Here is a 13,266-nt window from a genome sequence, read left to right on the forward strand (position 1 = left end):
AGCTTGAAAATGGTAGTAATAAGGAGTAAAATATATTTCTAAAATCTGGCTTTAATGAACATGATTTATATCTAACTCATAACCGGTCTTTCAGCAATGAGACAAATCCATTCATTGCTCAAATATTACTGCAGGTTTTCATAGTTAAGTATGACATCGAAAGTAAAAAAATATATATATTTGGCAATTTCAGGAAAATAAGAAAAAGTAAACAGAAGTAAATGTGGGAATACATTTTTTTGGTTTTCTTTTATTTCACTGAGTATATGGTTATTCTTCCTCTCCTTCTGTAAGTGCTCATGAATAACTTTAGCTCTAGAGTAGAAAGCACTTATTGACTGAAGGAATTAGTATGTTTTCTTCCAATAGGATTTAGGTATTGATTTTTTCAGTCGTTTTCTAAGTGTCTTTCATGAAAGACATGTGAACATACATGATGATTATTACAATTCATAAAGTCCTCTGCATCACACATCCTTTCATTTGATTACACTTTATCAATGAGGTTGGACTAACACTCACTTTAGCCTTGATATGATCAAAGTTTCATAGATTATTTTTTAAATAAGTTTTTTTCTGATTATAAAAGTAATCTGTATTTATAGAATATCTCTGGGAAGATATACTTAGAACACATAACAGTGGTTGCCTTCAAGGAAGAAATGAGATTAGAGATACTTTTCATTGCATACCTTTTTGTACCTTTTGATTTTGAAATAGGTAAATCTATTCAAAAGGTTTTACTTTTTATATAAAAGTTACACAGCAGATTGTAGAATATTTCAAAAACAATAGAGAAGAAAATCAAATTATCTATAAATCTTACTACCCAGAGATAGCCACTGTTGACTTTTTGATATATTTCATTCCCATCTTTTCTCTCTATATTTTTTACTTATTTAAGAAACTGTAATGAAACATATACAGATTTGTTTCCTTGTTTTTTCATTTATTATGTTAATATAAAATTTAACGGTAAGCAAGACAGCACACTGCTATGTATATGATCATATATACTAAGTAACAAAAGAAGATAATTAAACGGACACAAAAACCTATTGTTTGAATTCCTGAATAAGTTTAAAAATAAAACCCAAAGAATCTAGGATCAATATTTATTTGCTCTGCTTTACTGTGAACCTCTCTTTTCTTCTTCTTACTTAAGGAAAGAAAAAGTGGGGGTGGGGGCGGGCGGGGGAAGCTCTCCCACCACTTTTATAGCACAGCATTGATAGGTAAGGACTTTGACCTATGAGAGCAAAGGTCCAAAGTTCAAACAGCAGAGAAAGTGCTCTGGAAACTATGGGTATTCAATAAGTATTGACCAATGGTAATGACAAAGAAGTGAAGTTATTGTGTTTTGAGATAATGGAAAAAGACAAAAGATAAGATGATGCCTCCTTGAGGGCATTACTGTGACAGAAGCATCATTAATGCAGTCTTGGGTAGATGGTGATTAGATGGGGCTATTACTATGGCTATAAGTAGCCACAGAACTAGATAGCATTACAACTAATTGGTCATTTGGACCATCTTCAAAATAAATACCTCCCACCTAGGCCTAATAGATTGTGCATTGATCAGCAATCAATAAGGCTGTTCAAGTGATTGGGTTGGTTATACAGTGGCTTAGTAATTTAATGTCCATAGAAAGACTCAGCGGATTACTTCAAATGTCACTGTGAAACCCTACTTCGGTAACTAAAGAAAAAGAAGAACAATTCAAGCATAAAAAGGGGGGAAAGTGTTAACAATTTGACTTCAGTGTTAAAGGATTTATTCTAGCAGAGTAAGATCTCAGCTGACTAAGGTGAATTTCTAGCACACGAGATTAATTCACCACTTTTTTTTCTCTCTACTAGTCACTGGGTTTTGAGGCAAGAAAATGAGAGAGAGAGAGAGGATAGAATGAACACAGTATGAACATTTAGGGAGGCAAATTCAGAGTAAGAGAAACTCTGAATTCCCATATCTTAATATCTGGTGGATTATCCTGTTTTAGATTATTCATAATCGCTTCACAATTTTAAATGTGATACTAAATGACAGTATCTTACATCTATGGAATTTGCTGCTCCCATGTGAGACTGAAGTTATTGCAAGGGTACCTATCAGCTTCAAATAAGTTCCTTTCAGTACTACACCCTTTCTCCTTGGACTCTTGTGATCATTTCGGCAGGGAGTGAACAATTTTTATGTGTCCAAGCTATGAGTGTTTTATTTAAACTTCATATGTTAGACGTGAAAACATATCCTAGGGTTATATTTACCCACTGCAATCTACCCTGGACAAAGTGGACTGCTCAAGAGCCCAATCTCCACCAAATTAAGTCTAAACCCAGACATGTAAGAATAAAAATAAGCACTTGGCTGGTAATCTGGGGCCTTGTTGCTTAAAAATATATCCTTCATCATTAAACCCCTGACTCACACTGAGCAGAGCAAGAAGTTTATCCTGTGAGAGACAGGTGAGAATTGAGACGGACCGTGTGACCATCTCAGTCACTCTGGGACATGTGCTCAGTGACTGGTTCCGTCTACCACCAATTCATTAAATTCTTTTTATCCCCTCATTCCCCTTTTCTGCTGAGTATCTATAATTAAATTCATGTAAAGCGTGTTAAGTGAATGTATGCTGCAACTCTACTGCATTAGAGTGGAGGAATTATGTTTCGGTATCTCCTGTTGCACTAGATTTTTTTAAAAATGAAGGCCCAGGGTACCAATGATTTAATGCAATGTCATATCAGGAATGAATGCCAACACCCAAACCAGAAATGGATTTCAGAATTTGTATGTTGCCAATCAAACAAAAAGCAAAAAACTGATACATTCGATATTAGTTCCGAATACAAAAGGAAAGCACCATACCTGCAGAATATATTGTGTGAGGTCAACAGCTTCTTTCTTCTCATGAACAAGTAGAGTTTCTTTGTCTTCTACAGTAATAATATTAATTTCTCCACGACGTACCTCCCTCACGCCTAGAGGGCGTTTTCGAACACAAACTCTGATTTTCTCCATTTCAGTCCAAGGATTTTCTTTCTCTGAGGTGTTCTGCCTGATATATGTTTATAAGTGGGCTTTAATTTTTAATAATGGAATAAAGCTACTTAGGAGGTCAAAGTATCAGTACACTTTGTTATCTATTAGGTGAAATATAAAGTTACACATTAAAGTGTTGACACTGAAAAGGTTCTTTTACTAGCTAAATCCTCCCAATTATTTCTATCTTCCTCCCTACTCCACCCTTTGTTCTGCCAACAAATAAAAATAAACCCAAAACCCCTCAGAGTTGCTTTAGTTCCAAGACTTGTGTGTTTGGCTTCTAGATGTGGTCTTCCAAAAGCCTTCTCATGATGGATGACATATGTGCTTTCTTTATGTCCCCAAAACAGGCTGGTTAATCATCAAAATCTCACCTAATATGCTACCACCACCCCTCCAAAGGCCTTTACAAGACCCAAACCCTCGTATCTTGGCTTCCTTTCCATCCAGTTATTCTTGTACATTTACTGTTTTCTTGACTAATCTAATTTTTTTTTTAAATCCTACCTGGGTTTACTAAATACCTTGAATTAGGTGGTAGGTTTCAATGTACTTTCCCCTTGTTCTTTCCAGGCATATTCTGTCCCTCCCTTTGTCTTGTTCTCTTACTTCCTCTTTTTGCCCACCCTGATACATATTTGTTTGTTAGAACACAATCCTGTATTCCTTCTTCCCAGGACAATTTTATGACTGGTGCTGTTCACCACTAATTCACTCTTCTATTCAGATGCATTTCTTCTCTGGCTCTGATTTCAGCGAACTCATCAACCTTAACATACAGAATATTTGAGGCAATATTCCTTGGGTTAGGAATATAAAATTCATCAGGTTTGTTTGCTGAGCCTAATGGTAGTATATACGTATACATCTAAGAACTGACCACCTACCTATACTGAAATTCCTCTTAAGCTAGGTGAAAAGAAAACAGGATTCTTACAAGTAGGTATTTTACCAGGATTAATGCCTTTGGTCTATAAGCTACGAATGTCTTAGCAAGACAAATTATTCCTTTCCTTTACACTTTAGAATTGATTAATAGCCCCTATAAAGCCTTTAATAATAGATTTTACACAGAATATTTCACTATATAATTGTTTCATATCAATTCCAATTTTCTGAGCCCTCCAACTGGCTGGAAAATTATTTTTTGCCAGGATCTAAATTTGTAAAAAGTAGCAAATAAAATCCCTAATGTAATGTGTAAAGGACTGCTCAAGGCTTTGAAAGCATGTTTTGTTTTTTTAACTTACATATAGCAGACTTTTAAAAATGTACGATTTTTGAGTGTGGCAAAATCTTGACAATCATTTAAAGTGGTTGATGGGCATAGAGGGGTTCATTGTTCTAGTCTCTTTTATTGCATATGTTCAATTTTTTACAAGAAAAAACAAATTTTTAATGTATCATTTTAACATGGGCCTTGTGTCAAAATCTCTAGTTGTTGATGAGTATTAATAACCTAATCGTATAAAGCTAATCAAAGAGGACAGAAAATGTCCTTTTCAAAATTGACCAGGGACAGTAGGATACGTCATATGGACAAAAGACTGCAGTTTGCAAGTTCAAGGGGCAAGAAGGAATGAATGTTCTTCTCCTAAAAGGCTTTAGTTTTAATGCCCAATCTTCTCTAGAAGAAATAAACTCTATCTGTCTGACATGCAAAGAGTTAAGACAGCTGGAGTTAGGTCTATTCAAGATGTTAAATAAGTCAGAGCAACCAGTTGTCTAAATGCCTTAGACTTCTATTAAAATTCTGAGGCTGGCAATTTACTTTGAACTTACCTGACTTGAAGCATTCAAAGAGAATGCCCTTTGGATAGGATGACTCCCTAACAGCAAGCCTTAAGTTGGTGAGGGAGTTTCTCAGGTTTCTGAAAGCCTGATTCCTACTTAGGGTTTGGGTGAGAAGACAATATTGAGGATTACTGGGGAAAATGTACTTCCTTACCTCCATTTCTCTAATACAATAAGGAATGGGAAGGGTGAGATAATAATGATATAAAAAGTGAGAAAGCTCAATTGAACAGCTTTTGCTCTGGGTTTGTCACGTATAAACCTCTATAAGAGCACTTACCTCACCACATGGTTGTCTGTCTGTCTTTCCCATCACATTGTTCCCTAAGAGTCTCCAGATATCCTAATTATCTTTATAGCTAGAATAGGGCCTAGCAGAAGTGGTACTTAGTATTTGCCAATAAATGAAATAGCAATATTTAAACTAAAATATCCATTCTGTCCAAATAAAAATGCAAAGTGGTATCTTGATTCTATATATAAATAATTCCAATTTAGATTTTTATGTGTTGTTCAATAAAAGACCATACTATTCAAAAAGATATTTGTTCTTTCACCACTGAGCTAACCAAGAGGACAGGAACAATCCTGGCTTTGAAGGTCATGGAACAATCTAGCCCTCTCACAATTAAAAGAAGAAAACAGTACTATAGGTTCTGTGCTCCACTAAACCAAGCTAAAAAAAAAAATTTTCAGGGGCCAGCCCAGTGGCACAGCGGTTAAGTCCGCACATTCTGCTTCGGGGGCCTGGGCTTCACTGGTTAGGATCCAAGTTATGGACCTACACACAGCTTGGCAAGCCATGCTGTGGTGGGTGTCCCACATAGAAAGTAGAGGAAGATGGGCACAGATGTTAGCTGAGGGCCAGTCTTCCTCAGCAAAAGGAGGAGGATTGGTGGCAGACGTTAGCTCAGGGGTAATCTTCCTCAAAAAATAAATAAATAAATAAATAAAAAATTTTCAGAAACAGTACAAAATTCACTCATGTAGGGGTCGGCCCCGTGGCTGAGTGGTTAAGTTCATGTGCTACACTTCGGTGGCCCAGGGTTTCACCAGTTTGGATCCTGGGCGCTGACATGGCACTGCTCATCAAGCCATGCTGAGGCAGTGTCCCACACACCACAGCTAGAAGGACCCACAACTAAAAATGCACAACTATGTACCCGGGGGCTTTAGGGAGAAAGAGGGGAAAAAAAACCTTAAAAAAAATTTCACTTATGTATTTCAAATACTAATGATACTTTTACGTTTAAAATTGGATCTTCTATTTTTTTGGAATAAAAGAACTGGTTGGTTATGACATTATCTGAAACGTTGGCCAAAATAAGACTAGACGTAAATACCTTGTTTTAAGCCTTTAAAAAAAATGTGGCTTGGGGCTGGCCCTGTGGCCAAGTGGTTAAGTTCGCGCGCTCCGCTGCAGTCGGCCCAGTGTTTCGTTGGTTCGAATCCTGGGCGCGGACATGGCACTGCTCATCAGGCCACGCTGAGGCAGCGTCCCACATGCCACAACTAGAAGGACCCACAATGAAGAATATACAACTATGTACTGGGGGGGCTTTGGGGAGAAAAAGGAAAAAATAAAATCTTAAAAAAAAAAAAAAAATGTGGCTTAAGAATATATTTTGTTTCTCCATAACTTACCATCTATAACTTCTAAAATAACAAAACAACGAACAGTTATTTTTAAAAGAACATATTTTCTATTATACTAATGTTAGTATTAGGGATTACTCGATACTTCAAACTCTAATTTGAAGCACTAGATGAAAATAACTTATTGTTATCCTGACTCTCAAACTCTAAACTCCATCAAAAGCGTCTTACTTTTTTGCAGTCACCAAAATCATCTATTCTTCCAGGGCTAGAATTGTAGAAAGCACTCAAAATCAGGACCATACTTCAATGTGTACAGGTAAACTAACTGTTCCAAATACCTACTTAATTCAACTACATGCTTTTTGTTTTTAACTAAGCTTTATATTTCCTGGTTGGTTGAAGTGAATCTGACAGCCTTAAAAAAAAATCCTGTGGATTATGTAAATTTTTTTTCCACTGCAAAAGGCTAGTTAACTATTTTACCTTCATGAGTGCACTAGACGTATCATGTTACACTATAATAAATAATAGAAATAGGTCTGCTGCAGGAATAATAGCAGATCCTGGCGAGTAGCAGCTCCTTGATGTATGTGAACAGTATCATCCTTCTCCCATCTGGAAAGTCCCAATGCCTCATTAATTTTCCCCATCAAGGTATTTCTATTATTGATGCAGAAACTGTTCACTATCATTTTCTGTAAATAAAGAGTAGTTGCCCCCTCTGTCCATGCATAGGCCTGCCCTTGCCTGAGGTTACTCTCTCTTGGCGGGGTTGGGTGGAGGGGGGTTAGAGCCAGCTCTGATGGCCTAGTGGTTAAAGTTCCATAACGCTCTGCTTTGAGGGTCTGGGTTTGGTTCTCGGGTGTGGAACCACACTACTTGTCTGTCAGTAGCCATGCTGAGGTGGTGTTCCACATAGGAGAACTAGAAGGATTTACAATTAGAATATACAATTATGTACTGGGATTTGGGGGAGAGGGGAAAAAAAAGAGAGTGAGAGGAAGACTGGCAACAGATGTTAGCTCAGGGCGAATCTTTCCCAGCAAGAAAATATATATATAAATAAATAAATAAAAATAAATTATTACCTGATACAAGAATCAGGGATTCCATAGTTATACCCTGAAACATGAGAGACTCTTTGAATATTGGGACTATCACAAACCCCCAGTCTTGGAGAAAAGTGATTTGATGAAGAGAGTGAAGTGTTAGTTTCTGTTTGCACACAGGAATCAGCAGCTGTGGCATTCAGAATTCTGGTTTCTGTACAGTACTGGAAATCATCTGGTAGCATGTGCTCCGGCACCTTTAAGTAACTAAACTTCTGTTCATTTTCAGAAAAATCTGATAAATTGCACATTTCAAACCCATAGTTGCTGGTAGTTCTGTCTTTGTTGTCAGCAGGAGAATCAAACTGCAGTTGTCTCCGAGGGCCAGATCTGGATTCCCGAGGCTTGCTGTACAGGCTGCTTGTCTGGAGAGGATGCTCGGGGCTACTGACTGCTTTGTCTTCTTCCTGCATCATCTGAATGATTCTGATAAGTCGGAAGAGACGTTTGCGGTCATTCATGTCATGCACTCCCAATTTGGAGTAGTCCTTCATGGTAACCTTGGCTAATTCATCTATTTTCTGAAGGCCAAGAGCAGTAAAATGAGGATAATACTGTGCAAGTTCAGCTTCACAAAGACATTCATACAACCAGGATGCCATTTTTGTGAATAGGTTTCTATAAACTCTGAAGAGAAAAAAATCGTTCACTTGAAATGTATCTAATACACTTATTCCTTTAAAAAACGAAAATCACAAAACATGCAGAAAAATCCATTCTAAAGTTTTCAAACAATATATTTTTCTTCTTAAATGATTAAACAGCATAATACGTAAACAAAGATGCTTATGATGCATTTGTAGTAAGAGATGTAATTTGTTCATCTGCTTAATAAAGAGAGACTTTCAATTGTATATATACATAGGTATATGCACACACATGTAACACAAGTCACTTACTTACTTCTAAGGAGTTCCTTCCAACCATGCAATATCTACTTAACACATGCCACAAACGACTGAAACCTTGTTCCCAACCACTGATTGTGGCAGGACTAATTTTAGACGTTCAAGTTAATGTCAAGGCATGTTGCACAACTGTTTCCCATGATTAATGAACAAAGGCTAAGAACTCTTTCGGAATGGAAAACAGAATTAAATAGAAAACCACAGAGGATTATAACAAATATAACTCAGAGTAAATCACATTTGTACCTGCTGACTACTGGTAAAAAATTAGTTCAATAAAGAGACAAAAATATCATTAATTCAGAATCTACTAATTGAGGATTTCAGATCATTGTAAAAGGTGGGTGGTTGTAGATGTCTACCTGTACAGAATGTGAATAAAAGAACCTACCTAGGAAATTAATACTATGGTCAAGATTTTAAATGGTTGCACTTAAAATGCTTTAAAAATTTTAACACCAAGATATTTAATTAAATGCTAACAAATGATGTGGTAATAACACATAATCCTGGTCTATTATTAAAGTTAGGACCCTGAGGAGTTCTCTATACCACTGTTAATCAAGTTTGAGTTCATGAGAATATTCAAAAGCAAATAAACTACACTTTCTTTTAAAAAATTATTTTATAATTCAGTTTTCAAAATTCAATTTGTTCTTGGTAAAGCTTTTCTGTTTTTCATTTTAATTGATATTTTACCTTTATTCTAGGAGAAACAGAGAAAGAGGCCAGGGCTAGGTAATAAAGATGATTAAAGGACCTTGTATAATTAACCTTGGAGAAAATGCTACTTAGGCTAAAGAAAAGGCCAAAAGGGCTAAGTAGCACATCCAAAACTCATCTTGCCTTTTTCCACTTGCTGTAGATAAAAAAAGCCACAAATTCTTCACAGGTCCTTCCATCAAGAGATGGAGTCTATTTCTCCTCCCCTTGCATCTAGGCCGGCCTTGTGACTTATTTTGGCCATCAGGATGTGGTGGAAGTGACAACATGCGACTTCCATGCCTAGCCCTTAAGAGCACCTGGCAGCTTCTATGGTTCTCCTGGAACTCTCCTGCTGCTGTGTGAAGAAGCCCAGCCAACAGCCATCATGGAAGCCAGGCATAAGAGAGAAGTCATCCCAGACTTCTTAGCCCCAGTGGGGCCACCAGACGACTGCAGCCACATGAATGACCCCAGGTGAGATCACAACTATCCAGCTCAGCCCAGCCCAAATATCTGACTCACAGAACAGTGAACAAATAAAACAGTAATTGTTTTAAGCCACTAAGGTTTAGGGTAGTTTACTACACAGCAGTGAAAAACTGCAACACCCCTTCCATGCCTTTCTAAATGCTGTGTCTGTCTGAAATGTTCCCAACTCCTTCTGCCTCCTAAAATGAGTTATGCCCACCCTTTCAAGACAATAGCTCCCCCTCACCCCCATGAAGATTTCTTTCATCTTTCAGACTCTTTTATCATTTTACCACCAAGCACCCTACGCAGCAGTTAAACCAGGCCACCAATCGCTTTACTACTGTTTCTTCTACCTGGAATACCCGTCTTTCCCAGGAAAAACTCTGTTCATATTTTTCTTCCATGAGGTATGCCCTAGTAAGGGATAACTGGTATTTCTTCCATGCTTCAGTAATAATCATAGCAGCTAGCATGTACTGAACACTTATCACATACCAGGCACTGTTCTAAGCACTTTGTTAACCTCCAAACAATTTTACGAAGTAGACAAATGTATGATCTTCAGCGAGTTACTTATTTAACATCTCAAACTCACTTTTCTCAACTGTAAAATGAGGATGAAATAGTCCCCACAGTTCCTAGGGTTAGGATTCAATGAGAAAATACCTGCAAAACTCTCCGCATAATGCCCAGTACATACTTCGTGCCCAGTAAGTGCTGGTAGGCATTACCGCTGTGATTGTTATTTCTGTATTACTATCTTCACCACCTAGCCCAGAACGTAGAACAGAATAAGTCTTCAACGTTTTGGTGTGTTTTAAGTTATTTCTAAGCAGTTATATTCCCCATTTGGCTCAGCCTAACCCAGGGGAACAGGTTAAATGCTATGCAGTCTTCTCAATTTCCATAGGCGGTACAAGATCCTGTATTTCACACACCCACCCCCTAGGTGACATACCAAACACTTCCCAATCCAACTCTGATAATCATGGCCTCTACTGCATCCCTTAAGCAGTATCTGCAAGACTAACGTTCATTTTACAATGCTTAGATATCCCATAACATTATGGGAGAGGAAGATGCCAGAGACAGCAGGAATCTATCTGGACATGCAGATTAAAGCAGCCAACGGCATGCTTCTACATAAACTGGCAGCACAGTGCCTTTCTGAGCCCTACAGTTAGTCCATGTTCTTTTGTTTTAAATTAGATATGCTGCTTTGTACCACATTCCATTTTACAAAGGTGCAGCCCCTCTCTTCTTCTGGGGTAAATATCAGAATCACCCTAGGAACTTTATTTTTTAGATTTTTTTTTTTAATTTTTCCTTTTTCTCCCCAAAGCCCCCCGGTACACAGTTGTGTGTTTTTAGATGTGGGTCCTTCCAGTTGTGGCATGTGGGATGCCACCTCAGCATGGCCTGATGAGTAGTGTCATGTCCATGCCCGGGATTTGAACTGGCGAAACCCTGGGCCGCCAAAGCAGAGCATGTAGACTTAACCACTTGGCCACGGGGCTGGCCCCGGAACTTTAAAAAATAAAGATACCTGAATTCCATCCCAGATCCACAGAAAAATAAAAAATAAAAAAACCTCCCAGATTTTAGGAGAGACAGACATAACAACGCTGAAAAAGTTCCTCAGGTGATTCTGATTGTACTCCATTGATCTATATCTGATTGTACTCCATTGATCTGTATCTACCACAATTACAAATGCAAATGCACTGACCCAGCAATTCTGCTTCTAGGAACTTATCCTACAGATACTGTCTACAAGCACAAAATGACATAGGTACAAAGTTATTCACTGCAGCACTTTATGTAATAGCAAAGAAATGGAATAGGGACTGGTTAAATAAATTATGGTAATCCATTAAATGGAATACTACAAAGCAAGTACAAAGAATAAGTAAACTCTCAATATACCACTGAAGAAAAAGAAAGCTCTCCAATGTATTGTTCAGTGACTAAAGCAAGGTACAGAATAGTTTGTACAGTAAAGATACTGTTTGTAAAAGAGAAAGAGATCGTTGATCTATAACAGATCTATATATTTACTTATCAGGCATAAAATAACTATGGCAAGATACACAAGAAAGTAATAATATTGGTTTCTGTGTGGAAGGGAACTGGTTGGCGGCAGGCAAGCACGGAAAGGAGACTCCTGTGTACCAATAAATGCTGGTAGTTATTATTACCTTTCCTATTGTTATCTCTATTTCACTGCCATCTCCATCACCCAGAGCAGGACCTAGAACAGTTGTCTTTAAAATTTTGAAACTACGTGACTATGTTATTTATTTTAAAAATATATTTCCACCTCTGTCCCTCCCAATCTCCCCAAATTGACCTGATACAACTAACTTACTACTATCGTGGTTCTTCCCTCTAGCCTTTTAAATGCATTTTTGTACATTGTATATAACATTGTACTCGTAACTATATTGCAATCTATTTTCTTATTTAACATAAGCATTTTTATATGCTGTTTGTTATAGCCATTAGAAACAATCCACACACACTTGGGGCCAGCCCTGTGACACAGTGGTTAAGTTCACATGCTCCGCTTCGGTGGCCCAGGGTTTGCAGGTTTGGAGCCTGGCTGTGGACCTTGCCCCGCTAGTCAAGCCACACTGTGCCAGTAACCCACATAAAACAGAGGAAGAGTGGCACAGGTGTTAGCTCAGCGACAATCTTCCTCACACAAAAAACAAACGAAACAATCCACACTATTATATAAATAATGTTTGCTGAATAAACAAATTACCCCAGGGAGATGTGATTTCTCTCTCCAAAAGCGTTTTGATTGTAAAACTGATAGGGCATTTATTACAGACTCATATATTTTTTAACTTTTTAACTTATTGCCAGACTTGTTCCACAGATGATGTAAGGCGGCTCTGCCTTATACTATAGTGTGAATTCTTAAAGAGAAAGGCAATACAGTCCCACTCAGCCCAGCATTGTGCTGGATAGGTATTCAACGAGTACTTATTGAATGAACAGAATCTGCTTAGACAAAACAAAGGACAAAAGGTACCATCATTTCTACTTTTTTACCCAAGGCAAATGATTAAAAGATTCCAGGAAGCCTGCTTATGTAGCTATGGAGCTATTTTTTCTCAGTTTCCTCTCTGCAAGTTCCATCACCCATGGTAATGGAGATAATGTCACGGTCCTTAGAACCTAGAACAGCCCAATACACACAATGTCTTTACCAACGTCACCCTGAACACTTCATATAGTTCAAAGAAACATTTTATATAACAAGGCTAATCCTATTATCTCAGCAGATAGTCCACAGTTATACTACTTTGATGATTTCATTAAACTAAAATTTATTGAGTTCTATTTTATGCTAGGCACTATGCTTAGGTGCTTTACTAAAATATTTTATTTAATCTGGTTAAACCAGAATTCCATTTTAAAAACCCTGTTGGAGTGAACCCCTAAAGTAAAGATAGTGTTTGTCTACTGGTGGGTCATTTTAAATTGACAATTTCAATGTAAATTACTCTTAAAATCTTGATCTATTATCTAATTTGTATTATTGGGTTTACTGTTCAGTAGGTAGAAGAGGATGGGAGCAAAGGATCATTTTAAGAGGATTTTCCTCAGCACCCAGAAGCCTG

At 37.5% G+C, this 13,266-nt stretch overlaps 1 protein-coding gene across 2 annotated transcripts in view; it reads right to left on the reverse strand.

Annotated features, from left to right (window-relative positions):
• Positions 1 to 13,266, reverse strand: part of KIF24 (kinesin family member 24) — a 60,457-nt gene that overhangs the window by 34,357 nt on the left and 12,834 nt on the right. For both annotated transcript variants that reach the window (XM_023627486.2, XM_001499631.7), the window contains 2 exons: positions 7,530 to 8,177; positions 2,872 to 3,061 (listed from right to left, as the gene is read on the reverse strand). In XM_023627486.2, coding sequence (XP_023483254.2) covers positions 2,872 to 3,061; positions 7,530 to 8,152 — 813 coding nt within the window. In that variant the 5' untranslated portion in view covers positions 8,153 to 8,177. The remainder of the gene's footprint in view (positions 1 to 2,871; positions 3,062 to 7,529; positions 8,178 to 13,266) is intronic.

The sequence above is a fragment of the Equus caballus genome, chromosome 23 (assembly GCF_041296265.1).
Source record: "Equus caballus isolate H_3958 breed thoroughbred chromosome 23, TB-T2T, whole genome shotgun sequence".
Classification (NCBI taxonomy): domain Eukaryota; kingdom Metazoa; phylum Chordata; class Mammalia; order Perissodactyla; family Equidae; genus Equus; species Equus caballus.